The sequence below is a fragment of the Pipistrellus hanaki genome, assembly GCF_964339955.1.
Source record: "Pipistrellus hanaki genome assembly, chromosome: 4".
Classification (NCBI taxonomy): Eukaryota; Metazoa; Chordata; class Mammalia; order Chiroptera; family Vespertilionidae; genus Pipistrellus; species Pipistrellus hanaki.
The window spans coordinates 9,431,604-9,450,353 of record NC_140506.1 but is presented as its reverse complement, the minus strand read 5'-3'; the positions used below and the strand labels follow the sequence as shown (position 1 = coordinate 9,450,353).

At 40.9% G+C, this 18,750-nt stretch overlaps 1 protein-coding gene across 2 annotated transcripts in view; it reads left to right on the top strand.

The window, feature by feature from the left end:
* The first annotated feature begins 288 nt into the window (after window positions 1–288).
* The window catches only part of HCN1 (hyperpolarization activated cyclic nucleotide gated potassium channel 1), a 267,988-nt gene continuing 249,526 nt past the window's right edge, over window positions 289–18,750 (top strand). For both annotated transcript variants that reach the window (XM_084881672.1, XM_084881671.1), the window contains exon 1: window positions 289–884. In XM_084881672.1, coding sequence (XP_084737798.1) covers window positions 481–884 — 404 coding nt within the window. In that variant the 5' untranslated portion in view covers window positions 289–480. The remainder of the gene's footprint in view (window positions 885–18,750) is intronic.

Genomic DNA, 18,750 nt, shown 5'->3' with positions numbered 1-18,750 from the left:
ACACCCGCCAGCTCGGTCCGCCTCCCTCCTCTTTGCACATACAGACGCCGCCCACTCTCACATCGTGTAAGATGAAGTGTCTCCCAGGGTTCCAAGTTCAATGTCACACGCTGGGCAGAAGCGGAGCGAGCAGCGGCGTGCGGCGTGCAGACCCTTCCGGCCGGCAGGGGGCAGCCGCGGGGCGGCGCTGCGGGGCTGAGCGGCGGCTCCGGCTCCGGCTCCGGCTCCGGCTCCGGCTCCGGCGGCCCAGCCCAGCCCAGCCCCGCGCACCAAGCAGCCACCGGCGCAGCGGCGGCGGCGGAGCCAGCGCGCAGCGAGCAGCGGGCGGGCGGGCGGGAAGCAGCAGCCGCCGCCGCCGCCGCTGCCGCCGCGACGGGCAGCCGGGCCGCCGGCTCGCCCCCTCCCGCCCCGCAGCCGCGAGCCCCCGGCGAGGGTGCAGCCCGTGCCGCCGCGTCCCGCCCGCCGCCGCGTCCTCCGGGCATGGAAGGAGGCTGCAAGCCCAACTCGTCGTCCAGCAGCCGGGACGATGGCAACAGCGTCTTCCCCGCCAAGCCGCCCGCGACGGGCGCGGGCTCGAGCGGGGCCGAGAAGGGGCTGGGCAGCCCGGCGGGGGGCGGCGGCGGGCCGGGCGCCAAGGAGCTGGGCAACTCCGTGTGCTTCAAGGTGGACGGCGGCGGCGGCGAGGAGCCGGCCGGGGGCCTGGAGGACGCCGAGGGGCCCCGGCGGCAGTACGGCTTCATGCAGCGGCAGTTCACCTCCATGCTGCAGCCCGGCGTCAACAAATTCTCCCTCCGCATGTTCGGGAGCCAGAAGGCGGTGGAGAAGGAGCAGGAAAGGGTTAAAACTGCAGGCTTCTGGATCATCCACCCCTACAGCGACTTCAGGTACCGGCTCTCCGCGCGCCCCAGGCGGGGGCCCCGCGCGCCCCGCGCTCCGGGCTCTGGGCTCCGGGCTCCGGGAGGGCGCGGGGCTCGGGGAGGGCGCGGGGCTGGAGGGCGAGGAGGGCAGCCGAGGCGCCGGGAGGGCGAGGGTGGCGCCGTGGGAGCCCCCAATGGGACTGAGCCCGGTTCTCCAACTAGTCTCCACCCAGGACGGAGTTCCTGAGACCCTGAACCAGCTCCCCCACCCCCCACCCCCCTTGCCTCTCCAACTTCGCGGACCCAACGGAGAAAAAGGCCACAGGGACCCTGGTGGGAGGACGCAAAGTTGTGCCAGGAAACTTTTCCTTGGGAGAGGACACTGTGAGGAAGGCGCCGGAGAGTGGTTTGGGGGTTCCGTGCTGTTCTCCCCCCAGAAGTGTGTCCCTCCCGGGCTGAGCAGAGGCGGGGACGGCCAGCGGGGACAGGCACCCACAGGTCCCCGCTCCTCCGGGAGTGTCCACCCATCTGTGCCCAGGCACAGGCGCTGGCCCTCCTGGTGCACCTGTGCCCACGGGGCCGGCAGGCTGGCCGCGGGGCTGTGCGCTCCACGCCGCGGAGGCTGGAGCGTTGGGTGCCCGGGCGCCCAGGGGCTGGCTGGGCGGGAGCATGACCGCAGCTCAGCCTGACACAGGCGCCGGCGTTCCCAGACTCCCTTCCTGAACCCGGGGACACCCTCTCTTGACCTTGACAACGAGTCTATTTCAGACGCCTCCTTCCCGGTTCCCCAGCTGGAGAACTAGGGCAGGGAGCTGTCAGCTGTCAGGGTGGCTAGCTGCTTCGGAGACTGAAAACCAAGACATTTCCTGTTCTTATTTGCCACCCAGGTATTCATTCTGCTGATGGTTAGAGATTATCGAGTGAAGGTCGTGGAGTAGATCCTCTTATTGGCGAGCGCACACCCGCAGCCACTTTATTTTAGCTCCGGAGTAAGCTGGGCTTTCCATGAAAAAACGCTCACGAAAATCTAATCACCATCAGGGGGGTGGCCTTGATTCATTAATGAATTAACTGAACTGGTTCGAAAAAGAACCAGCGAAAGGAGTGTGCGAGCACACTGAAGCCGCCTAAGCAGGTGTCTGTGAGACAGCAAACAAGTACATCCATACAAAGCAGATTACTTTGGAGTTACGTTTGGAAACACAGGGAAATGGCCATCAACTTCAGGCCTTGCGGGGAGCTGTCCGCGGTCCTGAATGGCATTAAGCGGCGGAAAACCCCCCACTTCCGCCCCACAGAGAGCCTTGGCGTGGCTGTCAGTCTCACTTTGTCTGAGATAGATTCTTCCTCAGAAATCAGTGGCCTCGATTGTTTGTGCGTAGAGTGAATGGATTTCAGGAAGTGCATCATTTTGAAGTTCTCATTTGCACAGCAATATCCAGAAGAGAACTCATGAAACCTAATGGTATTTATAGTCCATAGAAAATTAAGTGTCTAAAAGAATGTTCATACTAGAAGCATCTACTAAACATTCCAATATGTTTCCTCCACTAGGAAAACACTAACAGGAACAAACTGGTAAATGACCTTGTCATAAAGTATGTAGCATTGTCCTGTTCTTTAGAATTTTATTTTATTTATTTTTTTCTGTTCTTTAGAATTTTAAAGGTCATAAATTATATATAGGATTATATATATAGGATACTTCCTCTCTCGACTCTCAGTGGAAATATGCTGCACCACATATCACCATTTTTTTTCATGAAAAAAAAACAAACTTTATATGGCAACAGTCTTCAGTCTTAATAACAAAAGTAAGCCTGGTCTTTCCTGAAATAGATTTGGTTCAGCATTTACATGCAAATAAAATGCTAAACTTTAATTTCACCCTCAATGAAATGATTTCAAAGGATACTTGTATGTTTTTGAGCAACATGTAAAGCCTACAATTTTCAAAATGGTGTCATATATCAAGGAGTTAAACTTTTACCACTTACTGAATAAAAGTAGAGGGCTGTCTTTCATGAATTGTAATAGTGTGCCAAAATCCTTTGAATTAATGAAATTCATGAAATTAAATACTCTCTACATTTTCCCAAGTAACTCATATGAAATAAGCTTTTTCTTTATTTTTAAAAAAATATATTTTTATTGATTTCAGAGTGGAAGGAAGTGAAAGAGAGAGATAGAAACATCAACGGTGAGAGAGAATCATTGAATGGCTGCCTCCTGCATGCCCCCCAATGGGGATCCAGTCTGAAACCTGGGCAGTGCCCTGACCAGGAATGGCACCATGACCTCTTGGTTCATTGGTTGATGCTTAACCACTGAGCCACACCTGCCAGGCACAAGCTATTTCTTTAAAAATAAAAAAAATTACTAAAAAAAAAAAAGGGAAGAAATCTAAATCAAATGATGGAATCATGTATTTCAAAGAAATGGGAGATGACAAAGAAATGAACTGATAAACAAATTCCATTGTGGAATAGTTTGGAATGTGTGAATAATTGCATTGGTAAAAAGAGAATGACAGACAATAATTACTAACTTGAAGATATTTTAAAATAGATTTTTAAAATTATAATTATAGTATTTCTAAAGCAACAAACTAAGGAGGTAATCATATAAATACTTATTTGGAAGACGAAATTCTGACAGTATGTTTGTATAAAGGAAAAGCCATGGTGAGTACTCTTCCACATGATAGGTAGGTTGTGGGCAGGATCTGTGCCCCTCAAGGCCCTTTTCTGAGGAAGACACTTTCAAGGAGGCTCTAAGCTATGATTCCTGCAATGCCAACCTGACAGTCGTTTATCCACTGAGACAGTGACTCTTAAGGAAACATTTCCACCGACACCCGTTTGGCTCAGTGGATAGAGGATAGGCCTGCAGACTGAAAGGTCCCCAGTTCAATTCCAGTCAAGGGCATGTACCTTGGTTGTGGGCACATCCCCAGTGGGGGGTGTGTAGGAGGCAGCTGATGGATGATTCTCTCTCATCGGTGTTTCTAGCTCTCTATCCCTCTCTCTTCCTCTCTGTAAAAAATCAATAAAATATATTTTAAAAAATTTACTGGGGGAAAAAACAAACAAAAAAAACCATTTCTGTGGGGGAGGGGTGGAATATTGGAGATCAGGATCCCCAAAGTGTATTTTCCTTGACACTTTCATAAGCCTTCATCTGCTCTTTGGTCACCCCCATACAGCTGCTTGTAGCCCTAGCCTGCTGCTCCAGGGCGCATCTGGACTTGAACACTGTGGCTAATGATCTAGTATCTCTCCTTTCTTGGGATGATTTCTCTCCACTTCCTGGTCCCTTGCCACTTCTTAGGACAGTGGTGGCGGGGCTGTGCTCCCACTGAGACTCCCAGAGAGCTACCGAGGTGCCTCTCCCTGGGCCCAGGAGACCTACTGCTGTGTCTGGCAGGTGGTTCTCTCCCACCTCAGGTGGAAGTAGAGCAGAGGCTCTGTATTTCCCTTCTTCCTCAGGAGAGGATGTTAGAGAATGCGGAAGAGGAAAGTAGAGTCAAATACTATGCATACTGTTAGGAAAACTGGGCAGGAGCTAGAGAATTGAGTGGGGGGGAGGGGGGGATCTTATGTTTTTGTTTACACCATGGTTTCTAATCATCCAAATGAGGGCAAATAGAGTTAAAAAATAAAATCACACTGACCTTTGCATAGTGAGGACACGGTGTCAGTCTTATTGACTTTCTTGTGAACAAAATACACAACGACAAGGTACTGCCAAACAATGTATACACACTTTAACAGCAGATAGCTCAGTGTTGAAAATGAAATGTATTTTAATAAAAACTGCCTTTATATTCTTCACAGTGTGTGTATACATTGTTTGTGGATACTCTATATTTAATTTGGAGTTTAAATTTGATTTTTTAAATATTACTAACAGTGATTATATGTTTATTAACTAAAATTTTATTTTTCACTTATTTAATTAAAAAAAAAATGTGACACAGGCCAGCCATTGTGTTGTCACAGCCAATCCCTAGTTGTGCCATAATCATTGCAATGGATTGAAAGAATACTACTGAGAGTACTTTTGTGGATGGTTCTTGGTATGTGATTAATTTACTTTGGAAGAATTCATCACCAGACTATTTCGGGGATTCCAACATTATTAAAAACAATACTCCTTCTCCATATATATTGCCTGCCAACATCTTGCTTCTGGTAGGGGAGATTTCATATCTCCATGTTATTTCTTCCTCTGTTTTCACCCATTAGTCTGGATAACGCTGTGCCAAGCTTATTGCATCATCTGGCCCCACAGGTCCCTGGAGATGGGAGTCGCTTCCTGAAGAAGAGACTTCCTGGGTTTCCACCTCCCAGTTGCATTCACAACGTGCACTGGTGTCAGGGGTCACCCATGTGTCTCTCCGTGAAGGGAGCCTTCACCCAGATTCCACGGCTAATGGGGGAGACCTTTTGTTTCCAGCAGCCTCTCAGGAGGAAGCAATCCCCCCTCTGGGGTGTAAGGACTAATTAGTCTATTGTGTTATCTTTGTTCTCCTGTTCTCCCAGCAACCCAGCCCCCTCCTTTCATTTCCTTTCCCTATCAACACAGCCAAAATTAACCTTAAGAATGTACTTGTTTTTTTCTGTTAGATGTGCCTTTTTATATCTTAGAAATTCAATTAAGTTTTTTTTCTTCCTGGCTCTAATAACTTTTAGGCCCAATTAAAATGAAATTATTGGAAATATTTGGAGATATACATTTTTTCCCCCAGTTACTTTTTCTTAGTTTAAGTGGAAGTTGTACAACTTTAAGTTTTATTAAATATTTTACTCCTTAATTGCATTTACGATATTACAGTTCTATTATATTATTAATATATTATGAGATGTTTTTCATTTTATTTCTGAGCAACTTCCACTCTAAACCTACTTTTAAACCTACTTGGTATAATCTGAGTCATTTGGGAAGATGTACTTTCACCAATTCATATTTCAGTGTATGGAGTTGTATGAATGAATTAGAATGTTGAATAACAAGGACTTTTAAAAACATTGGAACTTATTATTTGTATAGGTTTATTTAACAAAACCAAATTAAACTATATCTGCTTGATCAAAAACATAAAAAAAAAAAAAAACACAAACCACTAGCACCAAAAGTCCATTTACATAGTATTTGTAATTCTTCATTATTCCACTCCAGGAACCTATGTCCCAAAGTGTGAGGCAAGCAGAATATAGCCGATGTGATTTTCATGTGAACAGTTTGCCAGTCTTGCTGTCATTTTTGTGTTTAACAGATAATTCACTTCATTATTTAGAAAAAAAGTTGGGCTTAGGATGAGGATTTTCTTGTTAAGGACAAGGACTCCTCATGAAGATGCCTGAACATTTTCGGGCTCTGTGACAAGTTTTCATTTCATCTTTCTGTGAAAAGAGGCAGCAGGCTGAACTAGGTGGACACCATCCAGTTTAGGAGCAGAGCCAGTGGGAATGAAGAAAAAAATCTGCATGCACTAGGGAAAACGACTATTTCCATTTACACTACGTACTCTTCTAAAAATAATTTTCTTTGTGAGGCATCTTGATGTAAAGCTTATCATTACTGTACAGGAAAAATGAGGGGGAGATGGTGATGGTCAGTGGCATTTTCTGTTTTTGCAAAGTAAATCTTCCTGGCTGTGTGTGTGTGTTTGTGTGTGTGTGTGTGTACATACACACGTGTGAATGCATGGTCATGTGTGTACACATGTGTGACAAAAACTATGCTAGAGGCATCTGTGTACAATGATGTGTACATAATCATGGAGAGAGGGGCAAAACTAGGTTAACAATGGTGAGTACACGAAACACAGAGATTATTCTTGTATTATTATTTATTATTGTATAATTTTTCATATGAACAACTATAAACCTACTTTTGCCCCATACTGTATATATAGGTGTTGATTATTTTTGAGTTGAGCATGTATCTGAAACATTCACCAATGTGTGAATGACAACAATTGATTTCAAGGTTATTAATGACAACAATTGGCCCTTTTCAAGGTTATTAAATTCCCCCTAATATTCTTCAATCCTTTCACCAACTAACTAACCACTCAGTGAAAGCAAAAGTAGCAGAATTCTGCATGCCCTGGATTTACAGTTTGAAAGGGTATTTCCATAGGCCTGGCTTTATTGGCCGACATTAGCCATAACTCTAAAGAAGTAAGGCTAATTAGACACACAATGTTAGCAGCTCTTGCCACATTTTTGTATGTCCATGTTCATTTTCGGTATTTGGTATTTATATACAGTGCTGCAGCAAACATCTCTGTGCGTTAGTCTTCATTATATCCTGGGCCAAGTTGAGGGAGTGGAATGACTGCCTGTGAACATTTTAGAGATTCTATACAGAGGAGTTTTACCAGTTAATACTGCCACCATGGAGGCACGTGAGAGCTGAAGAGTGATGTAAGTTCACCAGTGTGGATCTTCCTGCTTGGCTATGCACAGGCAGTTCTGGACAGAATCAGAACTGTCCTCTGTCCCGTTCATCACAGAGTGGCAGGACAAGTGATGTTATATAATGTCTAGCACAATACTCATTCTGCCTAAAACCCTTTAGAGCAGCGATTTTCACCTCAGGGCACACACAAACTGCTAAAATCCCGCAGCAAATGAAAAAATTTATATTTTTGCCGATTATCTACTTTTTTTTTTTTTTTTTTGCTCCAGAGTGACTTTTAAAAAGTCAGGTGCATATCCTTGTTGGGATTTCTGTTACCAAGAGTTAACCAATCAGACACAACCTTATTAAGCAGCATGACCAATAGGATGCAACTCTATCATATGACCTATGTATTTATAGTTTGAGACGGCATTCACACCTGATGGCTTCTGTTGTGTTGGCTGTTGTCATTTTTTTAATTGCACAGTTTAAGAGAAAAGAGGTCGATGCCCCTGACTAAAGTAGTCAAGTATTGCATGCTTTAGAAATTCTTATGGCACACCAGTTGGAAATTGCTGCTTTAGAAGCTTCCCATTACTGTTAGAATACGTTTGACAAACTTTCCATAGCTACAAGACCTTGCATAATTCCAACTATCCCTGCAACTTCATCATTCCCCACCTGCTTTCTCCCTCTCTTCCAGCCACATGGGGGGATTTGCAGCTTCTACAACACACCGAGTTCTCGCCTGCTTGTTTTATGTTTTAGTGTGATTTCCCCCCACTGCCTGAAATTACCTTTTCCCTTTTCATCGTTCTGCATCATAGCTGGTTTATCCTTGTCATGTGTATTTCAGTTTAATCATTGTGATCACCTTCGACACCTTTCCCTTTCCATTTCCTATCTGGGCCTCTTGTTTCAGCAAGAATTTATAATTATGTGTTATGTATGTCCCTCCATTAGAACGTAAGCTCCATTCGTTTTTATATTCCTAGTGTCTTAAACATGCACATAGTGCCCTTTTTTTCCTGCTCAGCTTTCTCAGATGCTTTATTTTTAAACAGACCTTGAGATGTAATTCACACACTATGGAGCTCACTCATCTAACTTGTATGACTCAAGGTTCTCTACAGTTTGCAGCCATTACCACAATGGATTTTAGAGCATTTATCACGCCGAGAAGGAACCCCGAACGCATTAGCACTTATTGCTGTCTTCCTCCTGCCCCATAGCTTTCCGCAAACACTAATATACTTTCTGCCCCTATAGATTCTTCTTATTCCGGACATTTCATATCAATGGAAGCATATGAAAGAATGGATTCTTTCACTTAGCATAATGATTTTGAGTTTCATCCAAGTTGTAGCATGTTTCAGTACTTTATTCCCTTTTTTTGCTGAATACTATTCCATTGAATGGTTATGCCATTCAATTAATGGCATAACCATTCAATAATGCCAGCTATTATTTATGCATTCATCAGTTGATGGAAATCTAGATTTTTTTTTTGTCATCGTGAATACTATCCACATGAACATTCTTATACAATTTTTTTTTTGTCCAGAGATATATTTAATTTATCTTAGAAGTGACATTGTTGAGTCAATATAACAGACTTTTTACCCATATTATTGAATGAATGGGAAAAAATTAGTCTCCAACCAGGGTGTGCACACCTTTAATCTTAGCATTAATTAACCCAGACAGAGAAAGCAAAGCCCTTTTTCCCCCTACAGTAACACCTGGCATGCCCTCCTCACCGCCACCTGCAGGTATGTGTCCCAGCTGCTCCATTTCCCTGCCCGAAAGACAACTGACTGGAACTGCAGGCAGTTAGCAGGGTGAATGTGGTGATGTAGACGGAGTGTAAGAACTGGGCTAGGAATTCGGCCTTCTGAGTCTTGGTTCTCATACTCCAGCTCTTTTACCTAAAAAGAAACAAGGCTGCTAGTATAAATAATTCTCCAAACCTGCAGAAAAAACATGGTGGAACAAACCTAATCATTTATTTTTCCTCTCTCTTGAAATCATTGCACAGTAATATGGAATAAACACAGATGCATAGACAAATAGAAGAAAGAGGAGAAAGCAGAGAACATGAGATCTCGAAAGCATTTTTGGAAAACAGAAAGCTAATGGAAATATTATTCCACCTCCACAGTCCTTCACCTTGAACCCCAGAAGTGTTCAGGATGTGAAATTACTGGTTAGCAAATAATTTCTAGGCTGGACCCAGGAGGTCTAAATAAGGGCCTCCTTAGTGAATCCTGAAGACTCATTTCGGACATGAGAATGCTCTGAGTCAGGTCCATTCTACTTGGGCAGGAAATCAGAGAGGAATGCCTCCAGTGGGAGACATTTCAAGGTTTTCCAGTAAAAATGTTATCTGTTCCCTAATGACCTTGCAGAAAGCCTCACCTATGCACATAGAAACTGTAATTATCTCTTCATATCTCATCATCTAATATGATCTGAAAAGAAAAGATTATGAGACTTTGGAGACAAATCACCATCATAAAAGAGAAAGCCTAATCATATAGCAAAATTAAATCCAGAGAACAGAGGCATTTGGGATAAGGAGAAATCACAATATTAAAAATACTCTATCAATGATATCTTCAGGAAGGCATTTTACCTATATAACTAGAGGCCCAGTGTACAGAATTCATGCATCGGTAGGGTCTCTAGGCCTGGCCAGTGATTAGGGCCAATCTACAGAGCAACTGGCAGGGCTATCTGGGACCCCCACTCGCATTTGCCTTGGCTAATCTGGTTGTGGCCTGCAGGCTGGGGACAGCTCCTGCATTGAGCGTCTGCCCCCTGATGGTCAGTGTGCATCATAGCCAGCGGTCTTTCCATCTGTCGTTTTGCAGTTTGGCCGATTTGCATATTAGCGTTTTATATAGATAGATAACAATGTGCTATGGAAAGGGTACCCCGAGAATAAAAAAGAGCACCTGGATAAAATAAGTTGGCACATAAAGTCTAGGAAACTTTTCATAGTTAAGGAAAAAAGAGAATAGAAAAGTATAAGCAAAATAAAGGATAACTTATAAAGTTGAAATCTATGAGAAGAGTTCCAGAATGAGAAAAAATTGTGAAAATGGGCATATGCGTTAACATAGATATTTTAAACAATATGTTTGGATAGCAGGGAGTGAAATGTCATTTTGAGAAACACACAGAGTGCTCAGCTTGTGAAAGGCCCCACCAAGGACCACTGCACAGACATGTCAGGACTCCACCCAATAGGCAAAAACCCTGAAAGTCTCCAAAGAGAAAGTTACATGTTAGGAAGTTGGAAACATACAGTAAGCTAAATGCAATGTAACACCGTCTACAAAATTCTGAAAGTGATTACTAACAAACTTGGTACCCTGCCATGATATGAATATTAAAGACATTCATAATTCAAGAATTCTAATCTTAACCACTCCTGTGTCCTTTTCATGATGTGTTCCAGCAAAACGAGGAACTACCCCAAGATCATGTGAAAACAGAAGAGGAGACATGGTCTCCAACACAGAGTAATACTGAAAGAAAGCCCGAGGAGCAAGCCTGAGTCTTTTTTTTTTTTTTTTTTTTTTTTAATTTATATTTTATTGAGTTTTACAGAGAGGAAGGGAGAGGGATAGAGAGTTAGAAACATTGATGAGAGAGAGTCATCGATCAGCTGCCTCCTGCACATCCTCTACTGGGGATGTGTGTGCAACCAAGGTACATGCCCTTGACTGGAATCGAATCTGGGACCCTTTAGTCCGCAGGCCGACGCTCTATCCACTGAGCTAAACCACTTAGGGCACAAGCTTGAGTCTTGAAGAAAACCAATCTAGATGCTAGATGGGGCAGGAAAGCAGAAGGTTCTGGCAAAAGGCCTTCAGGAGAAAAAAAATACTGATGAATTTCAACATTTGAAAAGTAATGTTAACAGGTGTTCCAGAGATAATTTGGAACAAGATACCTTTGACACTGATATAAATACCTATAGGGTACACTGCATTCAAGCAAATGGAAGACCTTTATCGACTCCAGAATGATTTGAAGATACATAAAAAAGGGGGAAAAGTCACAGTACATTGTCTGACTCAGTGGTGAATCCCACTGACCGGGTCACCATAGTCTCAAGAAGTTGACTGATTTCAGCAAAGAGTGTGCCTATTTAGTCTGGGAGGGCAAGAGAAAGGTGCGTGAAGATTGGGAGCAGTAAGAAATCTAACTCCTCATGTGCCATCCTTGGGAATGAGGAGGTTTTATAGTTGATTTATCAATTGCAAATTACAAATTAAATAGCCAAAGGAACAATTGGGGTGTTTGAATTAAGAGAGAGAGAGAGAGAGTGTGTGTGTGTGTGTGTGTGTGTGTGTGTGTGTGTGAGAGAGAGAGAGAGAGAGAGAGAGAGAGAGAGAGAGAGAGAGAGAGTGTGTGTGTGTTTGTGTGTGTGTGAGTGAAAGGAATGGGGCAGGGTTTACACGTTTTTAAATAATCCTTTAATGCTATTTTACTTTAAACAAATACTATAGATAGGTTTTGAGTTTACCTACAGTTTTCCTAAGAACACAGACTCTGGAGCCAGGATGTTTGGGTACTATCCCAGCTCTACCACCCAGGCCTTAGTTTTCCAATTTTTTGAAAAACGTTTCCTCATTTTCCTCCATAAAATATCTGTATAGTATCAGATTTGGGGGGAGATATATATTTTATATTTATATTATAACTATTTTCATATTGCCTAGATATGTAGTGCTTAGGAATGATGCTCTGCATGGATGCTACATAAGTGTTAGCTGTTATTATGAAAGTGGAATGGAAACAGAATTAGGGCATGTGAACTACTTGAGAAAGAAAAGACTCTTCATACACACTTGACAGTCTTTAAAATTCCTTCAGCAGATGCCTCTGTGAAGGCAGAGCCCTTCGAGTGACAAGCTACTCTGTTTCCTTCATCTCTGTGGAAGTCTGGTGGCAGTTCCCGTGGGTGCTTTGTGAAGTGGGATCACTCAGGAGGCAGCGAGCCTGGGAAACTTCTCATACATCCTCTATTTGCAGTGTTTTCCAGACATAACAGTATTATCTTCCACTTTGGTCTAGAATACCACAGCATCAAACATTTATAAATAACTTTTAGAGAAAAATTCGAAGAGCATTGCATGTGTTCCTTTCTGTTCATCTTTATTTTCATCAGAAAATGGCATAATTGCACCATTTGGGATCTGACTTTAAATCAGTTAAATGTTATATCTGAGCCAAATAAGATGATTCGTAACTTGCTATATTCTTTCATCTTTTTTATTGTCAAAGTTAATAGTCATGAAAAACAGTTATTTAGAAATATGAGTTAGGAAAGATTGCAAATTTGAAATAATGATTTTTTAATCTATTTTTAAACCTCATTTTAGAGAAGATGCCACTTACTGCCCTTAGAGAATGTTTCGCCTTGGTTTTTTGTTTGTTGTTCATTTTGTCTTGTTTTTGGCAGAAAATATCCCTAATTAAAATTACCCAGGATCAGTTGTTTGAGAGGCATGATCAAAGGCCGAGAAAATGAATTTTGCAAATTTTCTGAGTAGTACCTAAGGGAATGAGTATTAGCTATCTTTGCAGTAGAAGAGTAATTCATTGTTTAAATAAGTATTTTTGAAAAGCTTCTTTGTTCTGAGCAATAAATTTGGCAATTGTCTTGACTAATCATGTAAATAAATTACAAAGAAGATTAATAACAGATATATTGCTTGGGATTTAGATGTGTTTTTTACTTATATAAAATAGTAGATATATATGCTAAAAGCACCTAGTTATGGCTGTGTATGTATTAAGCAATATAAATAACCCATAATTCTGTTAACAGTAACTATTGATTATATTAATCATTAATGGACATCCATTTGCCTTCCTTAGGCCTCCAGGCTCATAGAGCACTTAAAACATCAAACAAAGGCTGTGGGCCTTTGCCCTGATAAAGTGCATATATCCATACAGTGTTGTCTGTGACTTCCAGAGATTTGGGGTACCCTTCGGGAACGTTGATTTTGGACCCCTAGTTAAGACTGCCCGAACCAATTAATATTTGTACACAGAAATATGATACTGAACACAATGCATGGAATATGGACAGGTAGCTTGGATAAGCTGTTCGATAATTAGCCCTGTAGCTAGTCAGTCTCACCTGGAGAGCGAGAGGATTCCAAGTCAATCAGGTGGTTTAGTGTTGAGGCTCCAGACCTTGTCAGCAGGGATGGAAAAGATATTGGTTCCGGGCAGGTCAGCCAGGGCAACAATTCGCAACATTATAGCTAGAAATATATTTGGGATGAAAGGAGGTAAATTATTTTTTGCGTAGGCTATTTATCTACCTTAAGAAGCTGGTTGAACCAACTGAGAAATGATAGAATTAACTAAAGTTTAGTAAGATAATAAGATAAATATATCAAAATATATTGATATAAGAAAAATATATCAAAATATATCATTAACTTTCCTAAATGTTAACAACTGTGAGGGAGGGTATATAATAGGAAAAAGAATCACTGGATACAAAAGCCAAAAATAGGTTTTTAAATATCCAAATTTGAAGATTTTAAATCCATATTAAAAAGATGTTATATGAGAAATTGTATTTGACTAGAATACTTGAGTAAAATCTATTTTTATGAGCTTACAACAAAATTAAATCAATATAGATTTAAATTTATAAAAGGTAAAAAACACAACTGAAATCTGTTCCTAGAGAAATATTAGTGGACTGCTTAATAATATCACTGTGCTGGAGAGCTGTCCATCATGGGACTCCAGAAAGTCATGGAACCCCCAAAGGGCAGTGTGACCCTGTATACAAATTATTAAAATTATAAAGGCTAGTAAATTATCTTTAAAAAAATGATCCACTTGCAGATACATAGATATAGGATGAACCCTATAGCACTTTTTATACTAGTAAAAACTTTTGAACAAATATAACCCAAGAAAAATTCCAACCCTGTCCAACCCTTATAATCTAGCATACTAAATGTGTTGTTGATTTAATTTAATTATTATATACCCTCTTCTGTAATATAAGCCTCACTTAAGGTGAGGGTTTTTATAAAACTTGTTTTAAACCACTGTTTCCTCAGGGCAAAATGCTTGCATGACACAAAGTTGGTATTCAATGTATTGGAATGAATGAAGACATTTTGGCAACATGATGCTCAAGCTTGGCTTTTATACACAATTTCCAATGACCTTTCCCCTGTATTTCCTACAAAATTTTAAATTTAGTATGAATAGCCTAATCTAATACACAGAAACATGTGTTTAGAAATAACATTTGAATATATAAATTAATACACATCCATGCTTATATTAATTCTATTTACTGTACTTCTTGTTTTTAATGTAGTTTTTAAAAAATTGGGGATACATTTTTTTGTGGCTATCTTAGATGACTTTTGTTTCTTGCAGCCTTATATTTAAATGTCATTGCTTTTGGAATTAAAACTATCTTTATCAAAATAGACTGGAAAATACATTTATTTGGGCAATGACATTTAAGAAGAAATGACATTACTTTCTCCTATGCATTATTTGTTTTTCTTTTGCCAAGTTGTGCTGCCTGATATAATAGTGCACATTTCATTTCAGGTTTTATTGAGTAGGGATGGGAAATGAGCAATGTCTTTATAGGTATAATTAATAAACTACTGAATCCATGTTTTGAAAGGGGATTGACTTTTATTTTTAACTGTGGTGAGTAGATTATTGTCTTGTAGTCATCAAATTTAAAGAAAAAAATCCCAACCAAAATCTTTCTGAGTCAACACTCTTAATTTGGTTCTTGTATTAAGTTAATGGCCAAGATTGCATAGATCTTGATATAGGAAAAATTGAAATTGACATAATTTTATTTAAAAAATATTTTTATTTCAGAGAGGGAGAAAGAGATAGAAACATCAATGATGAGAGAGAATCATTGATTGGCTGCCTTCTGCATGTTCCCTACTTGGGATCGAGCCTGCAAACCAGGCATGTTTCCTGACCGGGTATCCAACAGCAACCTCCTGCTTCCTAGGTCAATGCTCAGACACCGAGCCACTCCTGCTGGGCAAAGTTGACATAATTTTCAAAAGGAAAAGGGAAAAGGGAGTCTGGGAAAACAGTGGTAGCTTAGCTTTTGCACATAAAAAAAAAAACAGATCAAGCAAATAGATAGCAAACCCAGAAACACCATGAGAAACTTTTACAGTTAAATTCTTCTCATGAATCTAAAAGATGAATAGATTGGGACAAGCCTGTAGTAAGACCTGGGTTTTTGAACCTCCACCTATGTCGAAAGTAGGCAGTCATGGGAAGCAAGGTCACCTGATTGGCCTGAGAAGAGGTGGACCTCTCATGAAACCAAACAGACATTTTCTGGAAGAGCAGCTCAGAGTGGGCTGGAATTGTCCAGTCCAACAGTAAGAGCTCTGCCATCTCTGAAGGCACATAACAGTAGTGTCTCTAAAAGATATGGTTCTGCTCTAGTCAGTTTGGTTCAGTGGATAGAGCATCGGCCTGTGGACTGAAGGGTCCTGGGTTCAATTCAGGTCAAGGCCATGCACCTTGGTGGGAAGCTCAGTCCCCGGGCCCTGGTTGGGGAGCATGCAGGAGGCAACCAATCAATGTGTCTCTCTCACATTGATGTTTCTTTCTCTCTGTCTTCTCCCTCTCCCTTCCACTCTCTCTCAAAATCAGTGGGAAAATATCCTTGGGTGAGGATTAACAAAAAATAAATAAGTAAAAGTATCATGGTGTCATGGGCAGGAATCCACTCATTCAGTAAATATTTGCTGAGTGCCAAGTGTGTTTTCAGGGACTAGTAGATGCTTTCACCACAGAAACAACAAAACCAAGTCACAGTCTTACCATTCATTTCATAGATTGTTTTAAACCATCAGAAATAATCAATACTTTTATATGTATTTTTTGGTGGAAAAAACAATTACTCTACTGGGGTAAAAATATCTCAGATTTTTAACATTTAAAGCGTTATTAGTTTATTGTCACACTTGTGATTCCAAAAAGAAAAACAGATTTTCAGGCTTATTTCCAAAAAGTCAATCAAGTTGAGAATTATTTCAGAACTGTGTGCTTCAAAGAGAGAAAAATCCATTGGAAAATAGCAGAGCAATTTACTTATTGACTGAAATATGGACTGCCTCTATATTTCTCTTCACTGTAAAACGAAGCTAATTGATATGCCTTCTGTGTCAACAAACCATGTTGGGAAGAGAGAGAAGAGCTCTTAACCTACTTTTTTTTTTAATCTTCAATTTTTAACTTTATCCTGCTTGTTAATTGCCTGGGTGTCCTTTAACCATCAATTTTCATGATTCTTTCCCAGAGGCTTGGTTTAATTTTAAAAGTGCAGTGTATCCAGCCCTAATTACGTGAGAGCTCACTGCAGGCAAACAGCAAGAATAGTGATGACCAAAATGTGGTCGTCAGGCAGGGCCATGCATCTCTCGAGCATGTGGCTGTAAACATTCAGTGACTGGGAAATACAACCACATAAGGTAGTATTTTGAAGCTAGTTACATTTGAAAGTAGAGTTTCTTCCTAGAATATAACTTCACTGTGATTTAAATACATATATAGATATATACATATATCTATATATGTATTTAAATAATATATCGAATTTTATATTTTTTACATTTCTCTCATTAAGCTGAACACCCACATGGTCTCAAACTCTTTCTATAATCAATAACTGGACACAAAATGGTTCTACTTTATCTCATATAGAATAAAGTTTGCAAAATATACATTCCCTGTGACTAAAAATGCTATCCATTTTTTTCTTTGAGAAGCATGCTAATATGCTGACTTCCCTGTCTACAATCAATCAAACTTGTATGCATTATCTGTCAGTTATTTTTACGTTAATGTAGGGGGAAAGAATTACTGTTAAGGTGTTTTGCCTGGTCAGTCACACATAGGAAAGCAACAGTCAGTGATTTATTCTTCAAAAGATGGTCAGATGAAATATTACCTGCTGAGTTCTATGTGCCAGGCACATTCTAAGTGTCTTGATTTATATGATGTCATTGAGTTCTTACAGCAAACCTATAATAAGTGTCATATTATAGCTCAGAAAACCAGATTATGGAGAGGTTAGGTAATCAGACAGCTTCTATATTAGGTGATTAGTTCAGCTTGGATTTGAACCTGAGGATCTGGCTTAGAGCTCAGGATCTTAACTACTACCCTTTGTCCCAGAGGAATTCAATTATACCCTGATTCAGCAACTCAGTGTTTTTCTTGAATTTATACAAAAACTAGAGGCCCTGTGTATGAAATTCGTGCACGAGATGGTGGTGGGGAGGTCCCTCAGCCCAGCCCGCACCCTCTCAAAATTCAGGACCCCTCAGGAGATGTCCAACTGCCAGTTTAGGCCTGATCCTGCAGGGATCCCTGCAGATGGCGCCTAAACCTGCAGTTGGACACCCCTCTCACAATTTGGAGCTGCTACCCTCTAACTGCTCTCCTGCTTGCCTGATTGCCTCTAACTGCTTCTGCCTGCCTGATCCCCCTAACTGCCTCTGCCTACCTGTCTAATCCTCCTAACTGCCTTTGCCTGCTTCTCTGATTGCCTTTAACTGCTCGCTGGGTGGCAGCCAGCCAGGGTGAGGGACCGTGGTCATTCTAGTCTCTGATCATTCTGGTCATTCCATTGTTTCAGTCTCTGGGCTTTTATTTTATAGGATGTTGTTAGAATTTATATATTCTTTTTCTGTCTATAAAAATCATAGATATTTAGCTGATAGTCTTGAGTGGAAGTGGTGCCTCATTAACTGAATATTGGCTGAGGTTTTCTAAGAGCTTTATTTCCTATTTTGAGTTCATCATGTTGGATTGGATCCTACCTGTCAAAACCCAATTATTCCAAATGTTCATTTATTTTTCTAAAAAGCTAAATATTTGAAAGTAAAGAGTTAAGAATAAATTTTGAAAATTGAGATGTTCTTATCTAGGAAAGCAGATAAAATGAAACTAAAACTGTAAAATTTGCTTTTGATTTTACTTATGTTTAATACTCCAGAAAATGTAAGTACTAGTGAAAACAATTATATTTCTAAAAATACCTTTAATTTTCTTTTATTATTTTTCCTATATTATTTTAATTGGTGGTGCTTACTTAGCAAAATGAACAGACTATTAAGTGAAAATAGCAATGAAGAGCTGTGCTTGTAACGAAGCCATTGGGAATGGGTGGAAGTAAAAAGAAGCTGGGAAAACTTCAACTACAGATATTACTGAAGATAGACATAGTTATTACATAAAAAGGTAAACATTTGCCATTCGGTTACAATCTACCACCATATAAATACTATATGTTACATAGCTTATAAATGGGAGTTTATTAGATAGCTAGAGGCCTGGTGCATAACATTGTGGGAAGCGGGGAGGGTGGTTCTCTCAGCCCAGCTTGCACCCTCTCGCAGTTTGAGAGACCTTAGGGGATTTC